The 25,644-nt window shown below is 39.0% G+C and overlaps 1 protein-coding gene and 1 long non-coding RNA gene across 2 annotated transcripts; one reads left to right on the top strand and one right to left on the bottom strand.

Annotated features, from left to right (window-relative positions):
- Nucleotides 1-489: 489 nt before the first annotated feature.
- TMEM144 (transmembrane protein 144) lies at nt 490-24,874 on the bottom strand. Its single transcript, XM_045019980.1, is given in 13 exon segments — nt 490-1,238; nt 3,230-3,283; nt 5,100-5,197; nt 7,466-7,585; nt 9,643-9,761; nt 11,634-11,710; nt 12,856-12,937; nt 15,259-15,339; nt 15,856-15,955; nt 17,715-17,837; nt 19,207-19,377; nt 19,380-19,407; nt 24,613-24,874. Coding segments are annotated over 13 exon segments (1,272 nt in total). The 5' UTR covers nt 24,748-24,874; the 3' UTR covers nt 490-1,154.
- LOC123372032 lies at nt 19,846-23,310 on the top strand. Its single transcript, XR_006580053.1, has 3 exons — nt 19,846-20,065; nt 21,772-21,873; nt 23,189-23,310. It is a non-coding gene; the product is annotated as an uncharacterized LOC123372032 (long non-coding RNA).
- Nucleotides 24,875-25,644: the final 770 nt, after the last annotated feature.

Raw genomic sequence — 25,644 nt, 5'->3', positions numbered from 1 at the left:
GGCCTAAGGTGCCACAAGTACTCCTGTTCTTTTTGTGGATACAGACTAACACCGCTATTTTGAAATTGAAATTGTACATGCAAATCGAGTCATGATACATCACATGCAATTTGCCCTCGAGCAAAACCTGTTTGACAACATAGAAATTACCATGAATTTTTAGTATAACCAATTACAAAATGTTACTGTGACAGCTACAGCTTTAATATGGAATGTGCTGTATGAAAAAGTCTGACTATTCAGAAAATGCACAATAGTTGGTGCCTGTCAACAAATGTTTAACTGTATATGTAATCTGGTAACAAACTTACATTTCTTACACTGAAGGTATTGCTCCAGTTCCAGAATAAATTGTTTGCATACTTCCTCACTATTCTACTTCAACTGAGTAGATTTTAGAAAATATTTCAAGAATGATGCCCAAGGTACTAATATTTGCATAATTTATGTGGAACTGTAAACTACTTCTTTCAGTCAAACAAAACAAAATAGTCAACAACGTTTATTGATGATCATTTCAACAACAGAGCTTTTACATTCAAAACTATAAAGTGAATAGCCGATACATTTTTTTATGTAAACTGACACGTTAATAGATAACATCTTAACAATACAAAACAATCCCCCTCCCCCAACAAACCTTGCTTCAGTGATGTTATGGTTACTTTGTTGCCAGATTGTTTTGTATATCAGTCCTAATACACCAGAACACACAATATATTAAAACAAATGTACTGCCTTGCAAAGTAAAATATTAAGAACCCAGAATTAACATTCCCTTTATCCTCCAACCTGCAAAGATGAATTAAAACTTATCCTGATTCAATGATAGTTTATAGACCAATGCACTATAACAGAAAATTATAAAAAATATTTGAAACCTTTTTTTGCTCCTACAGTCATCCAGAAAGACAACACTGGCATCTTCCAATATATTTAAAAAAATATTCCATATTATCTTTTACTTGTTTCAGGCCTGAAACAAATTCTGCTGAATTTTCTCAGTTGGCATAAAAAAACATGAATTATGAATATTCAGCAGTCTCTTGTGAGAGTGAAGATCTATTAATCAGCTCAGAAAGTGTCAGAAATCGCAGTCTTCTTAGAGTGTTTTTATTCACTAGTAGCACCATCTGCTGGTCCAAGCAATCCCTTCAAATTTTAGAAAACGCTGTGGAGAGTGACCCAGCCAAAATTACGCAAAATGCTACGGCGAGTAACAGGTAGTTTTTCAATCCCTATAGAGTCAAAGAAAGAGAAGAAAAATGTAACATCACTTGTTTATAAAGCAGTGTTTAAAAAAAAGGAGGGGGGGAGTAAAATGAAGGTGAATTTGGGTTGTTCATAGTAGATTGCATGAATAAGTGAGTTTTCTGAAATGGCATTTATCAGAAACAAATTTTAAATGAAGACTCATGGAAAGTGAATCCCAAACTCATATAACACTAGTGCTTATAACAGAAGAGTTATTGTCTTCCAGTCAGGGAACCAAACATGATTGATGTGTCCATTCAAACCCAGCCAAACATTGCTTAAATAACGCCATGAAGTTAATGGGAGACTTTCCGTTGACTTCAAAGGGACAGCTGGCCTGGGATCATAAAGATTGTTCACAAAGCAGCTCACCGTGAGTAATCTACACAGCCATATATGTTTTTATATGGGAATTAGTCACAAAAACTATTCAGCAAATAACTGAATATTTTTGAGAAATTTCATTCTACTCAAGGACAATTCTCAAACAGCAAAAGAGGCAAAAATTAGTTGAATAGATTTTTACAAATTAACTGGGCAACTTGAGTTCTAATCCTGGTTTGGATACTGACTTGCTGTGTGATGTTGGGTCAGCCAACCTCCCTGAGCCTCACTTTTCTCCTATATATAGCTCAGACAATGATATTTACCTACTTTACTTAAAGTTAAGCATGTGCTTATGGGTATATACACATGGCAATACGAGGCCTGTGGCATTGTCGTGGCTGGCCCAGGTCAGCTGACTTGGGCTCAGAGGGTTCAAAAATTGCAGTGTAGATGTTCGGGCTTGGTCTGGAGCCTGGGCTCTGAAACACTGCAAGGGGGTTTGGCTTTCAAAGCCTGGCTGCAAGCCCAAGCATGAATGTCTATACTGCAATTTTTAGCCTCACCACTTGAGCCCTGCGAGTCTGGGTCAACTGATTTTGGGCTGCAGGTTTTTATTGCAGTGTGGATGTACCTGTAAGCACATGCTTAAGTATGTGAGTATCTGTAGTCCTATTGAAGTCAATGACACTTTCTTGTACTTGCATGATCTTAAGTGCCAATACCTTATCTAGGCCTTAGGCCCTTTTTCAGCAAAAGCGCTTAACTCTCATTGATTTTAATGGGAATTAGGTGCATATTTCCTTATATGGGTCTATGTGCCAATCCACTACACAATGTGACTCATGGGACAGTGGCACCACCAGCTCTAGAAGTTTGTTCAAATTTCACAAGAGTGACTTTTAAAGTGAAATGGCTTTTCAATCCCTCCCCGCCCACCAAAAAAAAAAAATCAAAGCTCTTCAGTTTTATGTAAATTTCACAAACTAGAAGCAAGCAACTGTTCAACTAGGGGGGGGGAAAAAACTTATGACAAATATTTCATCCAGCTCTAATTATAGTGATAGAATTTAGTAATCTCTCTAAACATCAGAGACTAATTTTAGCAGTAGTCCCCTTTTCATCTTTCAAAATGTAGAACTTTTACAGTATATAATTTTTAAAATTACAGCAAAGTATATGGTCTACTCATGAGACTTCCAAAATCTTCTTTCAGATATCCAAAAATAGTACTCCATTAATCTAAAACATGTTTTAGTACATTGGTCCATGTCAATCTAAAACATGTTTAATATCTAAAAGGCTTTTTGTTATATTCTTAAACAATCCATTTGTTCTTGGGCTCTTGCCTCCTGATCCTGCTAAAAGTCCTTCATGCTATCTCACTGCTTTTTATACAGATATGGAATTCAAGTTTTAATTCTTCTAAAGTGAATGAAAGCTCCGCACAGTCACATCAAACATTTTCTTAGAAAAAAATACTCTGGCATAACAACGGTCCTATAGCTCCATCTTGTATCTGCCCACTTATGACAGGTGCAGAACTCGTCTCATGGTGACAGCATTGTACCATGTAGCCTCAAGTCTCAGGTTTCACATGCAATTCTTGAAGTCAGATACAGGTAAAAAGTTAGGACACTGTTGGACTTACCTTTATTTCTTTAAATACCAGGACTCCCCACATAGCAGCTACAAAGCCAGGGCCCTAAAGAACAAAGTTAGCTTTGTTAATATATGTAGCATTTCTTAAAAATGGGCAATTTTCTCAATACTTAATTCAGACCTTTCCTTCCTGTGTAATGCAACTGTAAATGCTCATGTACAAAACATAAACACTGTTGTAAGGATTTCAAAGGAAGGGTCAGTAAATCCTGCAGGAGGAAGAAAAGGGGGAGAAATCTGAGGAGAGGGTATGATCTGGACCTAAATTAGACTGCAGAGACTGAACCTTGAACCTGCCACTATATTCATTCTTGATATTCTCCAACTAGTAAATCTCACCTCAGATTTTCACCTGCAGTCCAGGTTGGAGGAGGCTACTCAGGCTTCTGCACATGATCTTAGCAGTTACCATGGTTATTCCTAATACTTACTTCATTATTACAACTAACTAGTTGAACAAAGGTTTCAGAGTGGTAACCGTGTTAGTCTGTATCAGCAAAAACAACGAGGAGTCCTTGTGGCACCTTAGAGACTAACAAATTTATTTGGGTATAAGCCTCTCCAAATAAATTTGTTAGTCTCTAAGGTGCCACAAGGACTCCTTGTTGTTTTTTTTATTTGAACAAAGTTTGCCTTAAACACTTGTCGTGAAAGTGAAAGACTAAAAATACATCCTCCTTTATTTAGCAAGAATCTGGATAATCCACAAGGGGTCAGGCCAGATGGACAGGTCACAAAACTACCATTTATCAATGACGTTATACTACAGTTTTCCTAGCTGACAGCAAACTTAGTGATAATGAAGAGCATTCTTTTCCCAGTGAAAGCTATATTATGACTTCCAATTCCTGAAGGAAAGAATTATTAAATACACACCAAGAAATCATCATACTATGAACAAAAAGATGTCACTTAAAATACACAGCAATGAATGAGTTCTCATGTTACACTTAATACATGCAAGGTGAATAAAGAGGGGGAAGAGAGTCAATAACAAGTGTGGGACAGGGAGCTGTCTGGAAAACCCAGTCACCAACCCCTCTAAAATGGAGTAGAGGTTGATTCAAACTAAAAGAAGTGCATTTCATCCGAAGCTAAAATCACGATTGACACCACAAGACTACAGTTTCCCTCTACAAAAAGAAACATACATTAATAGCATAAGCTCATTTGCTGCATCACCTCTTACACTGATATAGAGTACCTGGCAAAGTGGCCCTTTATCTAGTGGAGGATAAAACTTATCTAGCTACAAAAGACTAACTGCTCATATGTTCTGTATCATATATGTAAATAAAATAGGCAAAATTGGTCAACTGCTGCTCATCTCAGTTACACAACTAGTACCATTAATCTTTTTAACAAAGAACATGTTTTAGGTATTGAAAACACACAAAAGGATTAGTATCTGAATTCATAACTTTATGCAAAATTAATATTAAAGACAGAAAATATCACAAATTGTGAGGAAGACAGCGAACAGTGTAACTGCCAAGATGAAATCATGTAACTGACTGATCAGTGTCTCCTTCCCCGCTCCCCGTGCCTCATCTACAGAGGATGAGGGTCTATTACAGAGATTGACTCTCTTACTTAAAAAAATTACTACTGCTTTTAGCTCTGGAGGCCACTAGTTCAACCCTTGATGCCACCCAAGATGGTTGTTGTCACAATTATACGTTCCTAAAAGCCAAAGGCAACGGGGGAGACACAGAACTAGGGGTCCTAAGAAAAGTTTACAGACTGGTTGTACAGACTGGACACCTCAAAGTTGCAAATTATCCCCCAAAAGGGAAAAGAAAACCCTCATTTAAAATAATAATGACACAGTGAACAACGTTTTTAAAAAAGGTACTCACCGCAGTAATGATTGGAAAGCTGACCACCGCACTGAGGTAGTGATTAGCTATGAACCAGCAACAATTGGCTATTGCCCAAAGCACACCAGCAACAAATCCTAGATACAACAAATTCCAATCAGAAAACTATGTACAACAAAATATAGGCCACCTACAGCAGGCAGTGAAAGACATCACAATTTACTGCGTGCAAATGTAAAACAGAATCTGAATAGTATGTTGACGATTAATTATCTAAATCTAACCTTATGGGATAAAATCATCCTTTTCAAGAGAAATGGCCATGGAATGGTAACACCACAGGGAGTGTTCGTGGGTGAGCAGTTAGGTGGTGACACAATTCAGGGAAACCGCATCTGTATTTCCCCTCAGTGGTTCAGCAAGGGCACCCATTGTCAGGCTCCCAGCTTCCCAACCATTGCTCTTGGATGGACCTCTGTGTGTCTCTCTCTCTCTTCTTACTGGGGAATTTCCAGGCGGCACAGTTCCCTGCCTACACTATTATTCCCAGCACAGACAGGCTGCTCCTAGACACCTGCTTCTTTCTCTTCAGAGATGTGTAACAGGTGTAATTGTTACAGGGTACCACACAGCACTTTCTATGCACGCTTACTTTGTTCTTAAGGTAAAAAGCATTACAGAGAAAACATATTAAAAACAATAAAAACACACACACGTGCTAGTAAGTTTACCAGTGCTAACAAGGATTCTGGAGAGAGCAGTTCTTCAATCTCCCTCCCAAGGGGATTCCTTGTGGTTATAAGTTCAGCTCAGAGCAAACAGCCAGTCTTATGAGATCCCAGTGGGCCTCGTCCTTCCAACCCTACCCTAAGGACTGGAACTCTCTGTGGACCAGGAGTCCTGTCCATTTGCTGGATCAGAAAGAAGGCCCTGAGTCAGTTTAAAACCAGGCTATCAATCAAAACCCTTTTTCTTGCCTGTTGGTTCCTTCAAAGGATTGATAACGGAGAAAGTATGTTAGCATCCCCCTCCCTACTAGAGAAGGTACATACAATAACATATACAGAATTGCATTTTTAATATAACATACCCCAAAGGTATTAAACCTAATTCAATAAAGTTTAACTTTATTTATTTAAGTTTATCTTAATTCTATAAGGTTTGTTCAGGATATTAGAGGATATTGTCAGTCTGTCACAGCTAGCCCAGTGGAGATATGGCTTGATCTCATTGTGCAGATTTTCTAAGATCCCCAGTAGGATTTGACTGAAACAGTCAGGACTGATGTAAATGTATTTAGAATATTTTTCATAATACAATGTTTGCATTTAATATTGAGCATGAAATTTGGTATCTTAAATGTTTCTATTACTCTACATAAAGACAAATATGAAGTACAATATGTGCCTTAATGTTACTAGCAAAAGTAAATATTGATAGAGTGGGGTAGAAAGAGAAGAACTTCTGCTGAAATCTAAAGAATCATTCTTTTAGACTCTAGTCTTTGTTCCAGGCAGATTTAATTATTATACTTTTGTTCTCTTAACACTTACAGCAAAGAACACTTACAGAAATTCAGGCCGAGAACCGCACCCCCAATGTGAACAAAATATTTTTTCTAAATGGCAATAACATAGTAAAATAATGCATTATTACCAAAGTGAAAGAACACACATATGGAGTAATTAATTGCTTTACTATTATACTGCTGTTTAGGAAACTGTGGTTTTGCATTCATATGTGGGTCTAAGAAATGTTTAGCCTGGATTTAAATTTGTTCGTTTTGCTTTGTTCAATGGGTGTTATTCATAGCATTAAATTAGAAAAAAAAATCAGTTAATCACTGATCATTTAATAACAGGACAAGAGTTTGAGGTCAAAGCATCTTTTGGTTTAAGATTATTTAAATTATATGGGTGTCACAAAAATCCTGCTTAGATATTGAGTTCTGGAAAAATAAAGGTAATCCAAATGCGCTGAATTTACAACTTCTGTTGATTCAATTTCTGTTTATTTTTCTTACATTTGCAGTCACACTAATTCACCATCTGGCTTTTCGCAAAGAGGATATATTTTTTTCTCCTCACTCCTTCCCCACAGAAGTTCTAAAATTTTCAAAGGTTAGTACAATACGTAGTTCTGGGCAATGTGTTCTCAGTTCTGGCAAAGTGTTAATTTCAGAACATCTTTAACACGCAACATCACATTTCAAATTGGACCACAATTTTTCATTGTCTCCCAACCTTTTCACATGTGCTCTTTCAAAAGATACCAAAAGTCAAGAGAATGTACTTCCAAGATTAACTATAATCCCAAAAGTATGATTTGGAATAATTATAGTAATACAGTTGAAATTATTACAGGAAGTAACTTCAATAAAATAGGTATTAATTTAATAGTCATACCTGGTATTATGGCTTCAGGATAAACTTTAGGTTTATTTTTCATGACTGCACAGTAGATCAAAAAATATATGGTACTTGTGAGAAAGATTCCACTAAAGTGTGCAAAAACATAGTCTAAATCTGAAACAGAAATGGCACAGAGGTAAAGATATAAAATCACAGTAACTGTAAATACTTTTACTAATCTTATTCTATGCTGTTTCATACATAGTGTTGTGGAAGCCAGGAAATAATTAACAAGGATTTGAAGGGATCTTAATGCGTGTCAGTTAGTTAGCATGAGTTAGGCTAGCTGTGACCCTAATGACGTGGGATTTGTAGAAGCAAGATAATGTGAGACAGAGTGAACTGTGTGAAAAGTTATTACGACCTTGCAATTCAGATAACCGAATATGCAGTCTTGCTTTTTCTAGTAGTGAGACAAATAAGATAGCAGAAAGGCTTATGTATAAACAAATGCAATTGTTTTCTCTTTACTGTCTCCATGATTGCTAGCTATTGTCTGTAACAAAGGTATAAATGCTTGCTGTAATTGTTTACTAATTGAGAGAGACCTGTCCGGGACAAGGGGCAACCCTGTTTCCTAGGACACTCCCTCCCTCTATTGTAATTACTAGAGAAAGAATAAAGTATTTGATTTTGCTGTACCCAAACAGAAAGCGAGAACTGAGTTTTTCTCCGACAGTGTGCATAAAGCCAAAAATGCACAAGGCATTACTACTAACAACTTGAAGTCTGGTCATCGTCCATCCATTTTAAATAAAACAAAAATAAGAAAAACAAAGGAAGGGAGCTTGTTGCATTATCCATGTGACACAAACATGACTGCAAATATTACTATAAATGGAGTTGCTCAATCATGCAAGTTAAAATATATAAGGGACTTCTACTGCGTTGACTATGCCATAAAATCATATAAACGTAGGATTAGAATGGACTTCAAGAGCGTGGATCACAGTAGAGCCTAAAAGTGGGATTTGGGTGCCGAAACCTCACACTTAAGCACCAATGTTTTTGACTCAAGAAGAAAAGGAATCCCTTGTTTTTGTCCTAATGCTGCACTCCTGAGCTTGTTGCGCTGTCTTCTAGGTCGGTGGGGGGCAAACTATGGCCTGCGGGCCACAACCGGCCTGCAGGACCCTTTCCTCTGGTCCCTGAACTCCTGCCAGGGAGGGTCAGGACAGGCTTGGGAGGAGCCAGCCCAACTCCCCGGCAGCGCGGTGATGAAGAATGCAGGAGCCAAGAAGCTTGTTGTCCACCTGCCTAATTAGAGACTTCGGTTCATTATTACTGCAGCACTGTGAGGAGAAAAATTTATGAAGGCTCCACTCCGACAAGAAATTGCAAGAGAATGACAGTGGTACAAAACACTTGCATGAATTGTTGGAAGGTAGAGGAGAAGCAGATAGGGCTGCAAAGTGGGGGGACGTTAACCCTGGGGAAGGATGGCTTGAAATGCTCCTTACAACTCAGTTGGTAGGCACTAAATCAGTCTCTCTCCCCTGCTTGGGCTGGGCTCATGCCCTCGACCTACTCACTTCTGATGCTGTACTGGCCAGGCTGGAGGAGCATGGAATAGTAAGCCCTTGTGTTCTCTCACACCCACCCCAGGTGGAATTAATGCCACTGGAAGCCTGCAACCGAGAGAGAAAATTGAGCTTGTCTTGTTTGGCTGCAGTTGAATGCATATCCACTCTTAAAGCAGGGGGTCTCTATATTTTCCCATAATTCATAATTACCCCCATTAAGTATGGGGACAATTAATATAAACATCATATAAATATATTTTCTGCACAATAAAAGCAGAGCATGAGCTGAAAAATGGATGAAGAAACCAAACATTTATATTATTAGGCTCACAATAAAATAAGTAGAAAATGTGACTAAATTTCAAAATGCTTCAAAGAAAAAACATTCTGTTGTGAATGAAACTGTGTCTAAACATCAGTGAGGTTTGGCATTCACTGGGCCTGACTGGCCATTCAAGTGATTGCACCCAGTTTGCATAGCTGTAAGTGACTACAAACGGGGCAAGGTAGTGGGGAATCATGTGCACCGACTCCTCTGTCACCACATAACACCAGGAGGCATGGAAAAAAATCACCAAATCTATTTACAAAATTAATAGGATATACAGTAGTTATAAAGTGAAATAAAAATGGCTCATTGGACTTTACCAAATTGACTTGCTCCTGTGTATACCGTTCCATTTCTTCTACCATGGTCCTTGATGTACAGCACTGGCACAAAGCTGGAACCATAGAATATTCCAGCTACTACTGCTAGGGTACAGCCTCTTAGAGGAGGGGGGGGAAGAGAGAGAGGGGAAGTCATTATTAATCAGTAGACTCGATAATATACTTAAGACAAAAAGAACAGGAGTTCTTGTGGCACCTTAGAGACTAACAAATTTATTTGAGCGTAAGCTTTTGTGGGCTACAGCCCACTTCATCAGATGCATAGACTGAACATACAGCAAGAAAATATTTATACATAGAGAGAACATGAAAAGGTGGAAATTGGCCTCTTACAGTTGGTATGGCTATCAACTGAGATGAACTATCATCAGCAGGAGGAAAAAAAACTTTTGAAGTGATAATCTAGATGACTCATAGAAGGTGTGAGGATACTTAACATGGGGAAATAGATTTAGTTAGTGTAATGGCCCAACCATTCCCAGTTTCTGTTCAAACCTAAGTTAATTGTATCTAATTTGCATATTAATTCAAGTTCAGCAGTCTCTCTTTGGAGTCTGTTTTTGAATTTTTTTTAATTGTAAAATTGCCACCTTCAAGTCTGTCACTGAGTGGTTAGAGAGACATAACAGGTCGAGAATGATACTATGTAAAACATTCTGCACATGCAAATTGCTAGTAATGATATAGAAATTACACCTTCTGTCACATTATTTTGATATCACAGTAGTGCCTAGAGGCCCTATCCAAGGCCCCCCTGAGCTAGATGCTGTACATGCATGCAACAAAGAGACAGCCCCACCCTAAAGAGTGTACAATCCAGGTTAATGACAAGACCCAACAATGAGCTTTACTAAGATGTGGTGGTAGCTATGAACATTTAGAACCAGTGTACAGGGTGACCCACTAAAGGGCATAAAGGAAGCAGGTAAAAGTCCCATAGAGTCATAGACTTTAAGGTCAGAAGAGACCATCATGATCATATAATCTGATCTCCTGCACATTGCAGACCACAGAACCTCACCCAGCCACTCCTGAAATGAACCCCTACCCTCTGGCTGAGTTACTGAAGTCCTCAAATCATGGTTTAAAGACTTCAAGCTACAGAGAATTCACCATTTACACTGGTTCAAACCTGCGAGTGACCCTTGCTGCATGCTACAGAGGAAGGCGAAAAACCCCCAGGGTCTCTTGCCAATCTGACCTGGGGGCAAATTCCTTCCCAATCCAAAATATGGCGGTTAGATAGACCCTGAGCATGTGGGCAAGACCTACCAGAAAGATACCTGGGAAAGAATTCTTTGTAGTAACTCAGAGCCCTCCCCATATAGTGTCTTGTCTCCAGCTGTTAGGGATTTTTGCTATTGCCAGTCACCGATGGGCCACATGCCATCATAGGCAGTCTCATCATTCCATCCCCTCCATAAACTTATCAAGCTCAGTCTTGAAGCCAGTTAGGTTTTTCGCCTCCACTGCTTCCCATGGAAGGCTGTTTCAGAACTTCACTCCTCTGATGGTTAGAAACCTTTGCCTAATTTCAAGCCTAAACTAAGTCTGTATTAAAAGAAAATAAACACAGTCTTGCACTCAAACTAACCACAGCATCCTGTGTTTCTGTAATCTCTACATATGATGGCATAAACACACATTGGGGCAATTGAAAAGTCACTGAAAATCTATTTTAAGTAACAGATAATTTGTAATTGTAATTAACATTGTGGCCAGTAAGAGACAGTACATTGAAGAATTAGAAGAACAAACATTGTTATCCAGTTAAAATGTACCAAAGCAGTTTTACAGTTACACCTCTTCATTATAATACTAACATTTATAAAAATTATCATTCATTTGTTACAGTGTGAGAATGTGCTTCACATGGTACAGGACACAGAAGTTCCTTTACTATTTTGTAGCACCTTCAAGAAACCCAGGTCAACTAGCCAGAATGAAGAAAAGAAATGGTAACTACTTACATTACTCTTTTTCGTACTGGAGAAAGACTGTCTACCCATGAAGCATCAGAATAGGTATTTTCAGAATTGTTGACTGACTGTTGACAACAGTTAAAATTTTAGTGTCAAATGTTTTGGAAAACATCCAAAAAAAGTGCATCTTTTAAAATAGAACAGTCACACATTGGGGAAAAAACATCTTCTGAACGAAAGTCAGGAGACATGGGTTTACAGATAGGCCCAAGCCAAAAAGATTGGCTCAGGATTTCAAATGCTTCAGGGTATCTGACTCTGGGGCTTAACTCAACATATTGTAGAGAGAGAATCCAAGAACAAATTTGGATTTCAAAACATGTTTTCCCTTAAATTTGGTGGGTGCTACAATCCAGAGGTTTTGTTTGTTCTGTTTCCAGTGTTGTTGTTAACTGTGTGGGTCCTTTGCCATCACTAGCATCATTTCATATCCATAACCATTTCTGCTTATTTTTGCCTTCCCATGCACACACTGAATCCTTCTCTATAATACAAGCAGATTCTATGCCACTCTCTGCTTCCTTTGCTCCACCCACAAATCCCCTGCTGAAGATTCCCTTGATAAGGAGGAATCCCAGAGGGCATAGTTGGCTCCTATACCTCCCTCCCTGTGGTCCCCAGTTCAGGGAGCATAGTGAGGGGGAGATTGACTGAAGTGTGCTGCTGTGCTCCAGTTATCCTTGCCTGGTTCACGCTCCCTAAGGGACAATAGCCATCTGGCATCAGTTTCACGTCTCTAACCTGTGCGAAGGGCAGGGTCAAGAAACAGGGAGTCATAATTACCTGCTTGCTAGCTTCCCCACTCTGCTGTGCAGCAGGGAATCTGGCTGCCAAGACACATTGTTTGCTCCCTTTTATCTAATATTCTACTTTTACAGCTCAGTTTTAGTTCCAAAAGCTGTAATTAAAATTATTTCCCCTTTCTGACATGGGAGGATATTCTCAATCATTTATTAAACCTGTGTCATAATGGAAAAGGACTTGTGAACCTATACAACATGCCAAGCCAGTAACAACCAGACTGTTGTGAAAAGCTGTTTCTGTTGCTAAATGCTATTGATCTTACAAGACCCAAAAATTGACGTTCATATAAATACGCATCTCCATTTGACCATGGATGTTGAGAAATCTGGGTAACATCAAGTAATTGCTTTTCTTTTTATGCTGATGCACATTTTCAGTGAAGTAAAACAATAGTCAGAGTACTTACCCTTTCTCTCAGTAATGGAGTGACTTCTAACGAAGCTGAAGAACTTTGAACTTCACTTTTTACAAAAAGAAATATGATAGTGCTGTGAAGAGAAAAGTACATTAACATGTAGCAAACATCAGTTCATGACGACATAACATTTAATACCCCAGGGCAAAAAAAGTCATTGAAGGCATAATCCTCATTTTCATTTTGTTCCGAACCCTTAGCTAGCTTGATTCATCTTATTAATTAATTTAAAAACACAAATATATACTTTGATCAAATCTACTTTTAAAAATGTAGTACAGTCCTTATAGTTACCTCTTGTCATGTTAATAGGATGTAAATGTCACTGTTCTGATATATCATCGCATTATTTTTCTAAAGACAGTTGTTATAGCCCAGTACTGCATTTTCAAACTATAGCAGACGTACACTGGGATATCCCAAGGGAAATTCTATATACACCCTCCATGGGGTGGGAGTGAGGGGTAAGGAGAGGAGAAAATGAATGAGACCTTCTTTCCAAAAAGCAAACGCATACTACATTTACCAGAATTAGTGTTTCTAGAAGGTAACTAAACAGTTCACAATAAGGATATTTTTAACACACCTTTACATTTACAGCTTCTGTGCAGCAGACTTAACAGCTTACTGCACTTCGTTTGGCCTGGGACATAAACTGAGAATAGAAATTCTAGGTCCATTTTCTCAAGCAGCACTCTGATTTGTTTTTTGGTTTGTTTTTTATAGTCTTGCATGTTTTTCAGTTAAATTAAACTGAAAATGTTAGGCCCCTCCTCAGAAGCCTAGTTCTGTGATTGGTAGGAGTGTGGAACAGTGAGGTTTAAACAGGAGTAATTACCAACGTATTTAACTTTCAAATTTGATCAGGTAAATATGTGCAATCAGGATTGGCAGGGTTTGTTTTTTAATGCCAAGGAATGGCGCAGGTCCCCATCATGCATGGTTCTTCCCCCTCCTGAGAGGACAGGAAGGAATATTGGGAAGGGGGGATGTCAGTCTCCTCCATGAAGACCAGGAAAACACATATTGTTTCCCCTCCAGGCCTATGAAGCTTAGATGAAATGCTTAAACTGTGAGTTCCATCCTCCCTAAGGGCATGGCTACACTTGCAGATGTAGATGAGGGTGGGGGGGTAGGGTGGAGTGTGACAGGGAGTGTGTTGTGTGTATGTGGGGGGAGAGAGTGTGGGTTTTGGGAGGGCTGAGAGCATGTCAGCATGCTGTCTTGTAAGTTCAGACAGCAGCAGACCCCTCCTCCCCCCTGCCTCTCTCTCTCTCTCTCTCTCTCTCTCTCTCTCACACACACACACACACACACACACACACACACACACACACACACACACACACAGCATTCCACAGGTTGCTTTGTCTCAGAGCAGATAAGCATGCCAGCTGTCAGAAACAGAGCTTTCAAAGGGCATATCCACATTCCTGCAGCAATTACAAAACAATGACAAGAGTGGCCACTTGACTTAAGGGGATAATGGGACGTTTCCGGAGGCTGATCAGAGTGCAGTAATGCAACACCTCATTCACACTGATGCCCGGGCATTTCAGCCAATGCGCACCAAGTGTTAATCTTCTCGCCGAGGTGGAGTACTAGGAGCGCTCTAGCCCTGGAGTTAGAGTGCTCTACGTGTCTTGCCAGTGTTGACGGGTAGTGAGCTAGGGTGCCCGGGGCTGCTTTAATGTGCTCTAACTCGCAAGTGTAGCCAAGCCCTAAGTGCCTGGGAAGTGTCTTGCATAGAATAGCTGCTCCCATAAATAAATAAAGAATTGGACGCCCTGTAGGGGCTCCTGGAGGATGCCATGGTTGGGGAATTCTGGCAGTATGGCTTCAGAGTTTCACTGCTGGGGATTGCAGAGCCTCTGGGGGCAAGAGATGGTGTGGATGGCCCTGGATTCAGCTGAATCTATGGAGTATGCCAGGTTTGAGGAATGGTTTTGTGGCCTAGTCTATGGAAAGGGGCAAAGAAGAAGCAAACTCCACCTCTCTGAAGGATTGATGAGAGACAAATTCCACCAGGAGATCACAGCTTTTTCCAGGGAAGGCTTTTCCCAACAATTTTCAAAGTGAAACATTTGAGTAATTTCACTATGACAATCAATCAGTCTACATCTGGGATGGTATTTAACATATCCATTGGCATAAAAATGTGCTTCTCCATTTATGAAGACCTATTTTGCCATTGAATTGGAATTAACATTTGTCTAATTCTGAAAATATTTCTTTGTCTCACTGGGTAGGACAACTTATTACGTTTTAAATGAACTGCATTTGAAAAATTCATTCAACTAACACACATCCTCTCCTATTAAATCAATACCTCAGTAATTAAATCAATGATCTTTTAAATCAACGAAGTTGTTTATTATTAGGAAGAATATTTACCTTAACACTGAAAGTCCAGCTCCAATATAATTTAAGATGGGTTTTGATACCTCTTCTGGGTCAATTCCAAACCAGCCAAACCTGGAATATTTAACCACAGTTTTATTTGATTCCATTTATATGTATTACATTTTAAATTAGAGTCCAGTCTTAGAAATCCTTACTAATGCAAGTAGTCCCACTGCAGTCCAAATTATCAGGACAGGACTCATGCTTAGTGAAGTTTTGCCAAGAGGCATGTAAATGTAAACGTCCAGGCTAAAAGAAATCAATTTAACCATGTACAATTATGATAAAGAAACACTGAAAATAAAAACAGCATTTTACTTGGACATGAAAAATATGATTTTAATTAATCAGATGAGTGAGCATCTAGGGTCTTTTGCAAAGAAGATCCAGTAAACATTTTCTTCTTATTGAGAATCTCACAAATAAGGGAGCACAATGGATTATAATTAACATGAATATTTCATTGGGAGAAAAAAATCTTTTCTATTTCATACATCTTTTGAATTCATGCTGAGTGTTTTCTTTAGAGTTGTTAATGAAGAAATGACAGCATTCACATTGTGTAGTTTAAAGTTTAAATGCAGTTACCTTGAGCTTGCCCAGCCAGTTAGCAAATTAAAAGAAGCCCAGATTAAGAGTCCAAGACCTAAACCAATGGTTTTAACAATGGGGACAACTGTAATGTTACCTGCAATATGGAAAAACACAAAAGCAAAATTATTTTAATGCCAAAATATTTTGGTTTTAAAATTGAGCACTCATATTTGTACTTTCCAATATGGTTTATAAGACCAGATCCTTTGAACATCAGTCAATATGCAGTACATGATGTTGTTAAATATTTAACAAATGCACACACACACAAACACACTTTCTTCAATTCTTCATCATCCACAATTTTGAAAGCTATGGTGCTTATAAAAGGAAGGTACTGAAGGCATTGTATGTAAGATCTTTAATGCACTTCAACCCTACAAGAATGCCTGGTACTCTGGTTCTAAAACTCTCTCAAGAAGAGAATGCCATTTATGTCTAACTGTGAAATAATCATGTTTTAGGAATAGGAAGAGACCAGTATTCTTGAGTTTTTGTATTTTCCCATGAACACACTAAACTGAAAATTTCTGTATTCAGCAAAAAGTTTCCCTGTCATTAAAGTGGGTTAAGTTGGTTCTACTCTGCCTTTTCACTGACTCAAGTTTGAACTCAAAGTACTGGGTGCTATGTGAAATTTCACCAACTAGGTTTTAATTCACATAACCTGCAGTGTTTTTGCTTCCACCAATGGCATGAAGACACATCAAGGCAATTTAGAGATATTATGCAGTGATGTTTCCTATTAAAGAGCCCTGCACTGGACTACAGCTTAGACTGTCTAGTCATTTAATGTTTGTTTTTTTTTTGACAATTTTTTTTAAGGTTTAATTTATATCAATCCAATTTGAGGACAAAATTAGGAAATACACAGACAGTGCTTATCACCCAGCAGCTCCCACTGACTTCAGTGGAAGCTGCTGGCTGCTCAGCACTCTTGAAAATCAGGTCCCTTATTTAGGCCTGGTCTACACTGGGGGGATCGATCTAAGGTACGCAACTTCAGCTACGTGAATAGCGTAGCTGAAGTCAAAGTACCTTAGCTCGAATTACTTACCCGTCCTCACGGCGTGGGATCGACGTCCACGGCTCCTCTGTCGACTCCGCTACTGCCACTCGCTCCGGTGGAGTTCCGGAGTTGACGGGAGCGCGTTCGGGGTTCGATATATCGCGTCTAGATGAGACGCGATATATCGAACTCCAAGAAATCGATTGCTACCCGCCAATCCGGCGGGTAGTGAAGACGTACCCTTAGAAGCTTAACTTTGGGCTTCTGAAAAACTTGGGCCAATAGGTTTCTTATAGCTATTTAAAATGTAGAAGCAGCAAAGAATCCTGTGGCACCTTATAGACTAACAGACGTTTTGCAGCATGAGCTTTCGTGGGTGAATACCCACTTCTTCAGGGCATCTGAAGAAGTGGGTATTCACCCACGAAAGCTCATGCTGCAAAACGTCTGTTAGTCTATAAGGTGCCACAGGATTCTTTGCTGCTTCTACAGAACCAGACTAACACGGCTACCCCTCTGATACTATTTAAAATGTAAGCATTCCGCCTATGTTGCCATATAGCTAAGGTAACTTTAGCATCTTCTGTTTCTTCAGCCCTTCTAAAACATGGATATTATTTGGTACCTGTATTACTTTAGGTTTTTAAATAAGGCTGCTGAAGACCACTGTCAATGATAAAACTGTAAAATCTCATGTTCACAGTAATACATACAATAATGGCAGAGATCCAACAGTGTAGAAAATAACAAAGATCCATTTAGTATTTCCATGTTATCATCTCTGCCTCCTCTGAGGAATTAGCTTTATTGTGTCTCTGAAGAAGTAGGATCTCTTCCTCATTACCTGTAGCCCATACACTACCCCCAACCATAGCAAGAGGCCAAAACCTCGGGCTTTTCTGAATAAGGTTCACCACCAATGATACTATCCATATTGCAGCACAGAGAATCCACTGGAAGAACATTCCTGGAGGGGAAAACAGACAAATAAATGAATATGTTACCATCAATGGTTTTTAAAAAAGATTTCTTTCAAGTACTGTATGTGTGAGCCTGTTGTTTCTTGTTCATATAATATATCTCAGATGAAATTATGCAGATACAATTGAAATCTGGTCACATATTTTAGAGAACTATCCCTTATGACGTTTATGTAGCCATGTTACAATATTTTTAAAAGGTTATATTTTGGGGCAAGATGTTAGCAGTCAACCAGTCATTTATTTCTGGGTTCTCACATTCTCCGTACACTTGCTAACTGCATTTGCTTGGACAGAGTTAATACAGCCCAGATCCTCAGGTGCACATGAGCTCTGCTTTGCTCTTGAAGAGGATGGACTTGAGTTACTCTCCCTCCCTTCCACTCCCAACCATGAACATGTTAGAACAGCCTAGATATTACTCCAACTTGCACACGGTGGCCAGATTGCTGTACACTCTGGCCAAACTTCCTCTCACTCCCAGCAGATCCTGTACTCGGAGGGGCCAGGAGTGGGTGAAGTATTTGCTGGCTTTATGCCCCTCCTCCCCCAGGACTTCCCTTACACAAGGGAAATCCTTGGTTGAATATTTAAACCAGCTTTTTTGTCCCCTTTGCAGTGCTGGATTAGCACAAAAAGAGGAGAAAACAGAGGCTAGGATTCACCTCTAATGCAGATATGGTTACAGAAAAGTAATTTGGGATAAGCCTTTTTTGATCACGGGATTCTGGTAACCAATGAATAATAATATGTCTTCACATATACCTAGATACAGCATGAGCCCAGTATAAAGCAAGTGAAGTGCTGTGGCAAAATCATAAATCATAAGTTGGAAACTAAAGGGGTTGTTTCGTGTTATCAGATTGCCAAGACAGAAGTACTCAAGTTTCTACTTTTGATTGCTTTTAATGTTATCTACAATAACGTGACTCAAGGGATGGAGATATTTAATAGATCACCAGCTATAAAGGGTAAATAATACACACTTCAGTGTGTATTTGAGAATTTGCAAACTGCGGGGGATTGAAAGGCACTTCACTTTTTGCTTTTCCATCTTGCAGCATCCTGTAGTACACTCTCTCTCTCTTAAGTGGATGGCAAGATAAAAGAAGGGCTTCTCAAAGTTTTTCCACTTCCTTGAGTTTTTATTATTGCTTTTACAAAACTAATTGTTGTGAGGAAAAAATGCTGTACTTCTTCCACCTCTCTCTATAGCTGAAGGCTGTGCTGGGGCTAATGCTGATATAGCTGGGAAGTTTCAGTAACCAGCAGATTCCATATTCTCACTGAAAGTGTGTAAAACCTAAACACTGTTCTTACAAGTGGTAAAACTATTAAAAAAACCAGATTGTTTACCATCACCAGTATCAAATTTCTTAACAGGTACAAAGTTTGTCCCAAATAAAAAGACAGCTATTGCAGAAGAGGTAAAGCCGATAGTGAGATCTGTTCCATTGCTGTTGACGGAACTGTTATTTGCTGTCCAGCTGTTCATTTCTGTTCTGAAAATGCTTCTTGTTGTGGTGCTGTTTTAATGAAGATCCTTTCAGACAGCTTCTGGAAACAGAGACCAGAATTAAATAAATATATGTCATTGGAGCATAGCAGTCCTAATGGGGTTTGATTTTTAGTAATGTGGGGGTTTAAAAGGTCCTGCTTTCTACTTCCCAAAAGCTAAAAACAATTGTAAGGAATAATGTAGCCTAATGAGCTACCACCATAAAATTTAGATAAGGGAGACACTAAAGGAATACACATTAAATATCTCATCTCAAAAGCAACTTCAAGCAGAAGCGTATATGGAGATATAAAACATGAGTAGTTAGAGAACAGACACAGCCATAATACAGAATTATGAATACTCAAATGTATCCAGATTAAGGGAAGGCCTGTGCTTCTTTATGGACAGGTGCTAATATTTGGAATGTTGGAATGATCCTTGTTCCAGAATGTTGCTATGGGAGACTGCCTGGAACCAAGCAGGCTGATGTCTTTTAGGTTTGCATGACAGCAAGTATTAGGCAATTCAATGCAATCATCTTCCTTTGGTGGAGGAAGTCTTGGCAGTGAGACTCTAGTCAACCACATTGCCTAGAAACCAGAATGGAGGGGAAGATGGGCAGTGCAATGATTCCACAGAGCCAGTATGAAAGCCCAGGCTTAAAGCTCTTAAAATCCATGGAGTTTAAGGGGCCTGGGTTTTTTTCTGCAGAAGGTAAGGGGGAAACCCATAAAGTTTCTTCCTTAAATCTCCATGGAAACTTTTGGGAAGAACACAGTGAGGGAAAGCTTGCAGAGTTTTTCTTCACCCCGTAGCCCCACTCCTGTGGGGTTTCCCCAAGGGAAGGGCTGCTCTGGACCTATTTAAGTACAATTCTTCTGAAATGTAATCTAGTCTTAGTGAGGGGAAAATGGCATTTCATTTTTTTTTTGTAGATTTAAGAGAGAGTTTAATGTAAAGCTATTTCCTGGGTTTTTCTTTATTTCAGAGGAGGAAGAGCTGTGTTCCCGACATCCATTCCCTTACTTTACCTCACTTTCTCCAGAATCTCACTATCAGTTCTGTTGGACTGGCACTATTATCAACTGCTGCAGCAGAGTCACAGGTTTTGCTTGAAACTAGTGATTTGTATCAGCAGGTGAAAAGTTCACTCTCCACATGGAGCGAAATGAATGTAATTATTTAAATGTTTCCCTCTGGAGGATGTTGGGGTGTTTTCTCTTTGAACACCCAAGAAAAAAACCAGGAGATTCCTTACGGTTGGAGTAGGAGGTACCCCACCATGAGAAGAGCATGGGGTAACTTACTCCACCTTTCTAGGCCTCTTTTTTCCCTCACATCCTTTGTCTGTCTGGTCTATTTAGAATGGAAGCTGTTTCAGAGAGTTTTTACTGTATTTCGCTATATGTTTGTAAATAAAAAAAAACCCAGCACAATGGAAGCCCATTCTTGGCTAGGGCATGTAGGCACTACTGTAATGCAACTAATAATAACTAATGCTGGAACTGCTTGAGAGACTAACTTCCCAGTTTGAGAAACACTACACTGGAGTGTTAACTCTATACAGCACTCAAACACCACAAGGATGGATGTGGAGTAGATAAGGAAAGATTAAAATGAAAAGTCCAGCATGTTTGTTTACTCACTAAGCCATTGTACTAATCTGCATATGTGTGCATGTCAAGTAGGGGACCATACCTGGGTTTTGCACAAGAAAATCTTCACATTGTTAAGAACATTGACATAGTATTGATTTTCCTGCTTTTATTACATTTCTGTAAACACAGTATGCAATTCTGTAGCCTTTAATCTCATAAAACATGAGAGTGCTTTAAGCTGCCCTTCAAAGGGGGAAAACGGTGTGTGCTCTTCTGAACTTAACTATGGTGTATAAAGAAGCCCTGAAATGTTGCTTTTATTATGCCTGAGGAAAAATGTGTGTGGTGGCAAACAAGAGAGAGTTCTGCTTGTTTCTGACATTTAAAATTGTTATATTGTGTGCCCTGGAAGATTATGTATGACTTGAGAAGTATTTGCACTACACCACAAGTACAAAAGAAAGTGAAACCTCTGATTAACTGCAAGGGGAAGTTATTCTTATTCAGACTGTTTAAAACTCCCTGTTTTCCTTAAAATCCATTTGCCTAAAGCACTTAGGAGACAAGCTCATTTTAAGATTGAACACCCTTACTTCAGTTAAGGTTTGAAAAAGTTTCCAATAGTCATCCAAAGAATCTTCCAACAACAATTACAGAACAAAAAAGACTAGACTTGTCATTTCTGCTAATTCTAAGAGGGTGGGGGTGGGGGCACAAAGCAGAAAATGAATTATGTACAAGAAGGAAAAGAACCTTTCAGTCTCTCTGTGTACATCAGAGAAAAATGAAAAAAGGCCAAAAGCTAATTTTTTTCCTTTGTAGGTCACCCCTAAGGACTGAAGTGTCAAGGCTATCTACTGTTGATATAATATACCGTAAATAGTTTGAAGGCAGGATACTGACAGTTACGGAGGAACACTCAAAGTAAGGAGACTCCAATTTCGATATATACAGATTCCACATAATTTTATGTACTTTCTTTCTTACAAAATATTTGTTGCAATGTTCTTTTTTCTAACAAATCCTGAGTTATCAACCTAACTCACATGAGTAACTTCACAATAAGTGCATCCAGGAACCATATTCACCCGGCAAGAGGCTCTAATTCCAAAATCAGGATCTTACTATGATCCAGAGCTTGAATGAGAACTACCTGGCTGTGGCTCAATCCAGACAAGGACAACATAACGTTGCTAGGCTGGGGGGCAGCAGCCAGAAGAGTTGGCAAAACTCATATTGGTATTTCTCAGAGCAGGAATGTGACCTCCATTTAGAAAACGGGAACATAACTTGAAATTGATATTGGATCCTTGGTTGACTTGTTCCCTCCCTTTAGTCGGCTGCAGCCCAGGTGTGTTAACCTCCCAGACACACTGCAGCTCATCTTTTCTCTCTTGGTTGAGGCAGGTGTGAGCTGAGGGGGATATATTTACAGGCAGCCCTTTGTTTATGATTATATTGATTTCTAATTTATGAGATGGGCACCCAGAGCTATTAATGAGCACCTGCAGAGGTATTTAAAAAAAGAAATCAGAGGAAGAAATACATAAAGAATACTAGTTCTTCAGAAATATGGAGACAAGCTGTAAATTCAGTTTTCAAACACCCAAACATTCAAGAGTGCTTGGATCCGGATTTCAGTTCAGATCCAATTTCTGATTCTATTTTTAACTACTGTACTTGAAAAAAACAATGCCTTTTGCCCTTGAGATGACATCCCATAGCATTTAGGTTAGCCATTTGTGTTTTTTTTATATATATATATATATATATATATATATATATATTATATACCAGTTCCTGGGTTTGCTTGGAACAGCTCTGTTTGCTTGGAACAGCTCAGGAGAAGGATTGCAAAAATGGATATGAACCACCTTTGTTCTTCCAGATGTTGGGACAACAGCAGCACCACAGGGTAGACAGTCGCTACAGTCTCTGTAACAGTCTTCTGTTCCTCTTCAGAAGAAGGAGAAATCTGGGATGTCCAGTTGAACCCCCTTTAAGCCTGCTTTGTATTGCCAGTAGCAAAGCTGATGATCTGACAGCATTGGCAAGATCCTCAGCTGGTATAAATTAGCAGAGGTCCATTGACGTCAGTGGTTTTGCTGATTTATACAAGCTGAAAATCGGGCCCTATATTTTCATTATGTTTCCTTAGAAAATAGCCCACAGTTGAGTTAATTTGCAGGCCAGGTATAAAGAAAAGGACAGCACTTACAATTTGCTATGCTTTTTCTAGACAATTATGAAGACAAGGATCCTACCCCAAAGAACTTTCATGTCAAGATGGATGAAGGATGCTGTTAAAACTTCAGAGAAAATGTGGCTTGCTCTGGGGTATGGAGCTTTGTTAATAAAACAGGTATTTGTAGAGATCACATGCCATTGACAATTCATTCCCTCTGTAATCTCTTCATTGAAGAGGGTATTTTCACTGTGATTATCATAGAATCCTTTCACATCAAAGAGGTATTACAATGAAACTTAAATGTGAGTCTGAGATTTGATTACTTGCTAAGGAAAGGTCTCTTATGCTTTCCATTCTAAATTAAATGTTTTTGAAAGATGATTCTTCAGACTAAGTTGTCAAAAAATTGTACTTAAATTACATAGAAAAAATAGTTGTTTGCAGTGTTGTTGTAGCTGTCTTGGTCCCAAGATATTTGAAAGACAAGGTAGGTTGGCCCAGTAAAAGACAATGCCTCACTTACCTTTTTTCTCTCATAGAAAAAATATGCAGTTCAATTCACCAAGGGCCAGATTTTACCTCCCTTACTCATGCTGAGTAGTACCTTATTCCATGATGTCAAGAGAACTACACTCAGAGTAAAGGACTTCCCAACTAGAATACAGATGGCAGAATCTGGCCAGAAATAAGTAATCACTAATACAATCACAAATGAAACAACAGCACATGTAATTTATTTTTTCACATACTCATCTGCAAATATTGTGCAACTCTTCAAAAATGTAACTCAAGTGTTAACTGAGAACTCAAACTCTTTGTTATCCTTTCCCCCTTTCAAACAAAAGCAGCATGGATGATAGTCCATTGAATAATTACAATTTTAATGGATTTGTTTCCATAGTCAGCATTCTTGTACAGAGGACCTAGGGTGAAATTGTGTCTTGTTGGAAGTGGGCTCAGCTCTTGAGAATTCAGCGTAGCCTCGCTCATTTACATCAGCAGATATTTCACCCCTTTCATCTCACTCACTCCAGAAGCATTAACTAGGTGAATTACCATACTCGCAGAAGCATTAACATACCCTCAGAAGCATTATACACACAGTATATCCTCTCCTTTGGGCTTTCATTCACTTCATTCATTGCCTTTGCATGATTATATTACTAAAAAGTATTGAAATTATTTAAAATTGTTTAATTCAAATGGCAGGAACTTACTCTGATTTTAATGAAGTGATAATATGGGTTTACCTATTTACTCTATCAGTCCAACTGCTCGATTTAGTTTCATTTCTCTCTGCCCATTTTATTTTTTAAATTAACATCTCCTTTACTTTGCGCTTTATAAATGTCCCCCCCCCGTTACTATTCTGCTTTTACTAGTGTATCTATGTGACCCTCCTTGCAATCTCTTTGCTCACATTACAGAATTCCTAGGCACACAAATGTGTTTTCCTTTACAGTGACTTTACTTACAGTTGTTTCTTTGCAGTTCCGACTTCCTGCACTGACTTGCTCTGCAGAAACTGCCGGTGCCCAGCTCCGGCTCCAGTTCCTGCTCCTCCTCATGTGATCAAGGCTCCCACCCACCCGTCCTTCTCTTTCATTCATTTATCTTTTGGGCACATTTGATACTGAAGGGAACGTGCCATACTGTATGTGTGTTGAGAGTGGCGGGGAAGGGATAACTCCCAAACTGCAAAGAAAGCAGAACAGCCTTCTGATTCTGACCTCGGTACCCCACCTTCTTCCCTTTCGTGGCTCCGCTGAATCAGCAGCTACTTCATGTCATGTGCTTGGGTCTGATCACGAGTCCAGGGCACTGACAGGAGCAGGAGGAGGAGCAAGGGCTGCAGTAACTAAGGCAGTTTGGGTGCAGTGTTTGAGAAGTGCAGGCTTAATTTAACTCCATGTTTTTTTGGATTTCTAATACTTAAAGCTTTCTTTAAAAAAAAAACCCGTCAAATGCTTTGAGAAGAAATAGGCACTCACACTACTGATATGTGCAGTGGTTTCCCCAGGAATTGGAATTAGGGGGGGGTGTTCGAATGTACAGGGTGGGGGGTGTCAGGACCAATGAGATATATAAAAGAGATATGAATAAAGTAAATGTTTTGTTAGGATTATGCAAATTTAACATAAGAATAATGCAAGTTACACCAAAACACATAACAGGTCTAGATTTCTAAAAAAATATACATTTAAAAAAAAGTATTTAATTTAAATTGACTTTTGAAAAGTAAGCCATCATGGGGTAAGAGGAAAGTCCTCTCATGGATCAGTAACTGGTTAAAAGATGGGAAACAAAGGATAGGAATAAATTACCAGTTTTCAGAATGGAGAGAGATAAATAGTGGTATCCCTGAGGGGTCGGTACTGGGACCAGTGCTGTTCAACATATTCTTAAATGATCTGGAAAAATGGGTAAACAGTGAGGTGGCAAAATTTGCAGATGATTCAAATCTATTCAAGATAGTTAAATCCCAGGCAGACTGCAAAGAATTACAA

This window comes from Mauremys mutica, chromosome 5 (genome assembly GCF_020497125.1).
Source record: "Mauremys mutica isolate MM-2020 ecotype Southern chromosome 5, ASM2049712v1, whole genome shotgun sequence".
Classification (NCBI taxonomy): Eukaryota; Metazoa; Chordata; order Testudines; family Geoemydidae; genus Mauremys; species Mauremys mutica.
The sequence above is the reverse complement of the archived record's forward strand: the minus strand, read 5'-3'. Positions and strand labels throughout refer to the sequence as shown.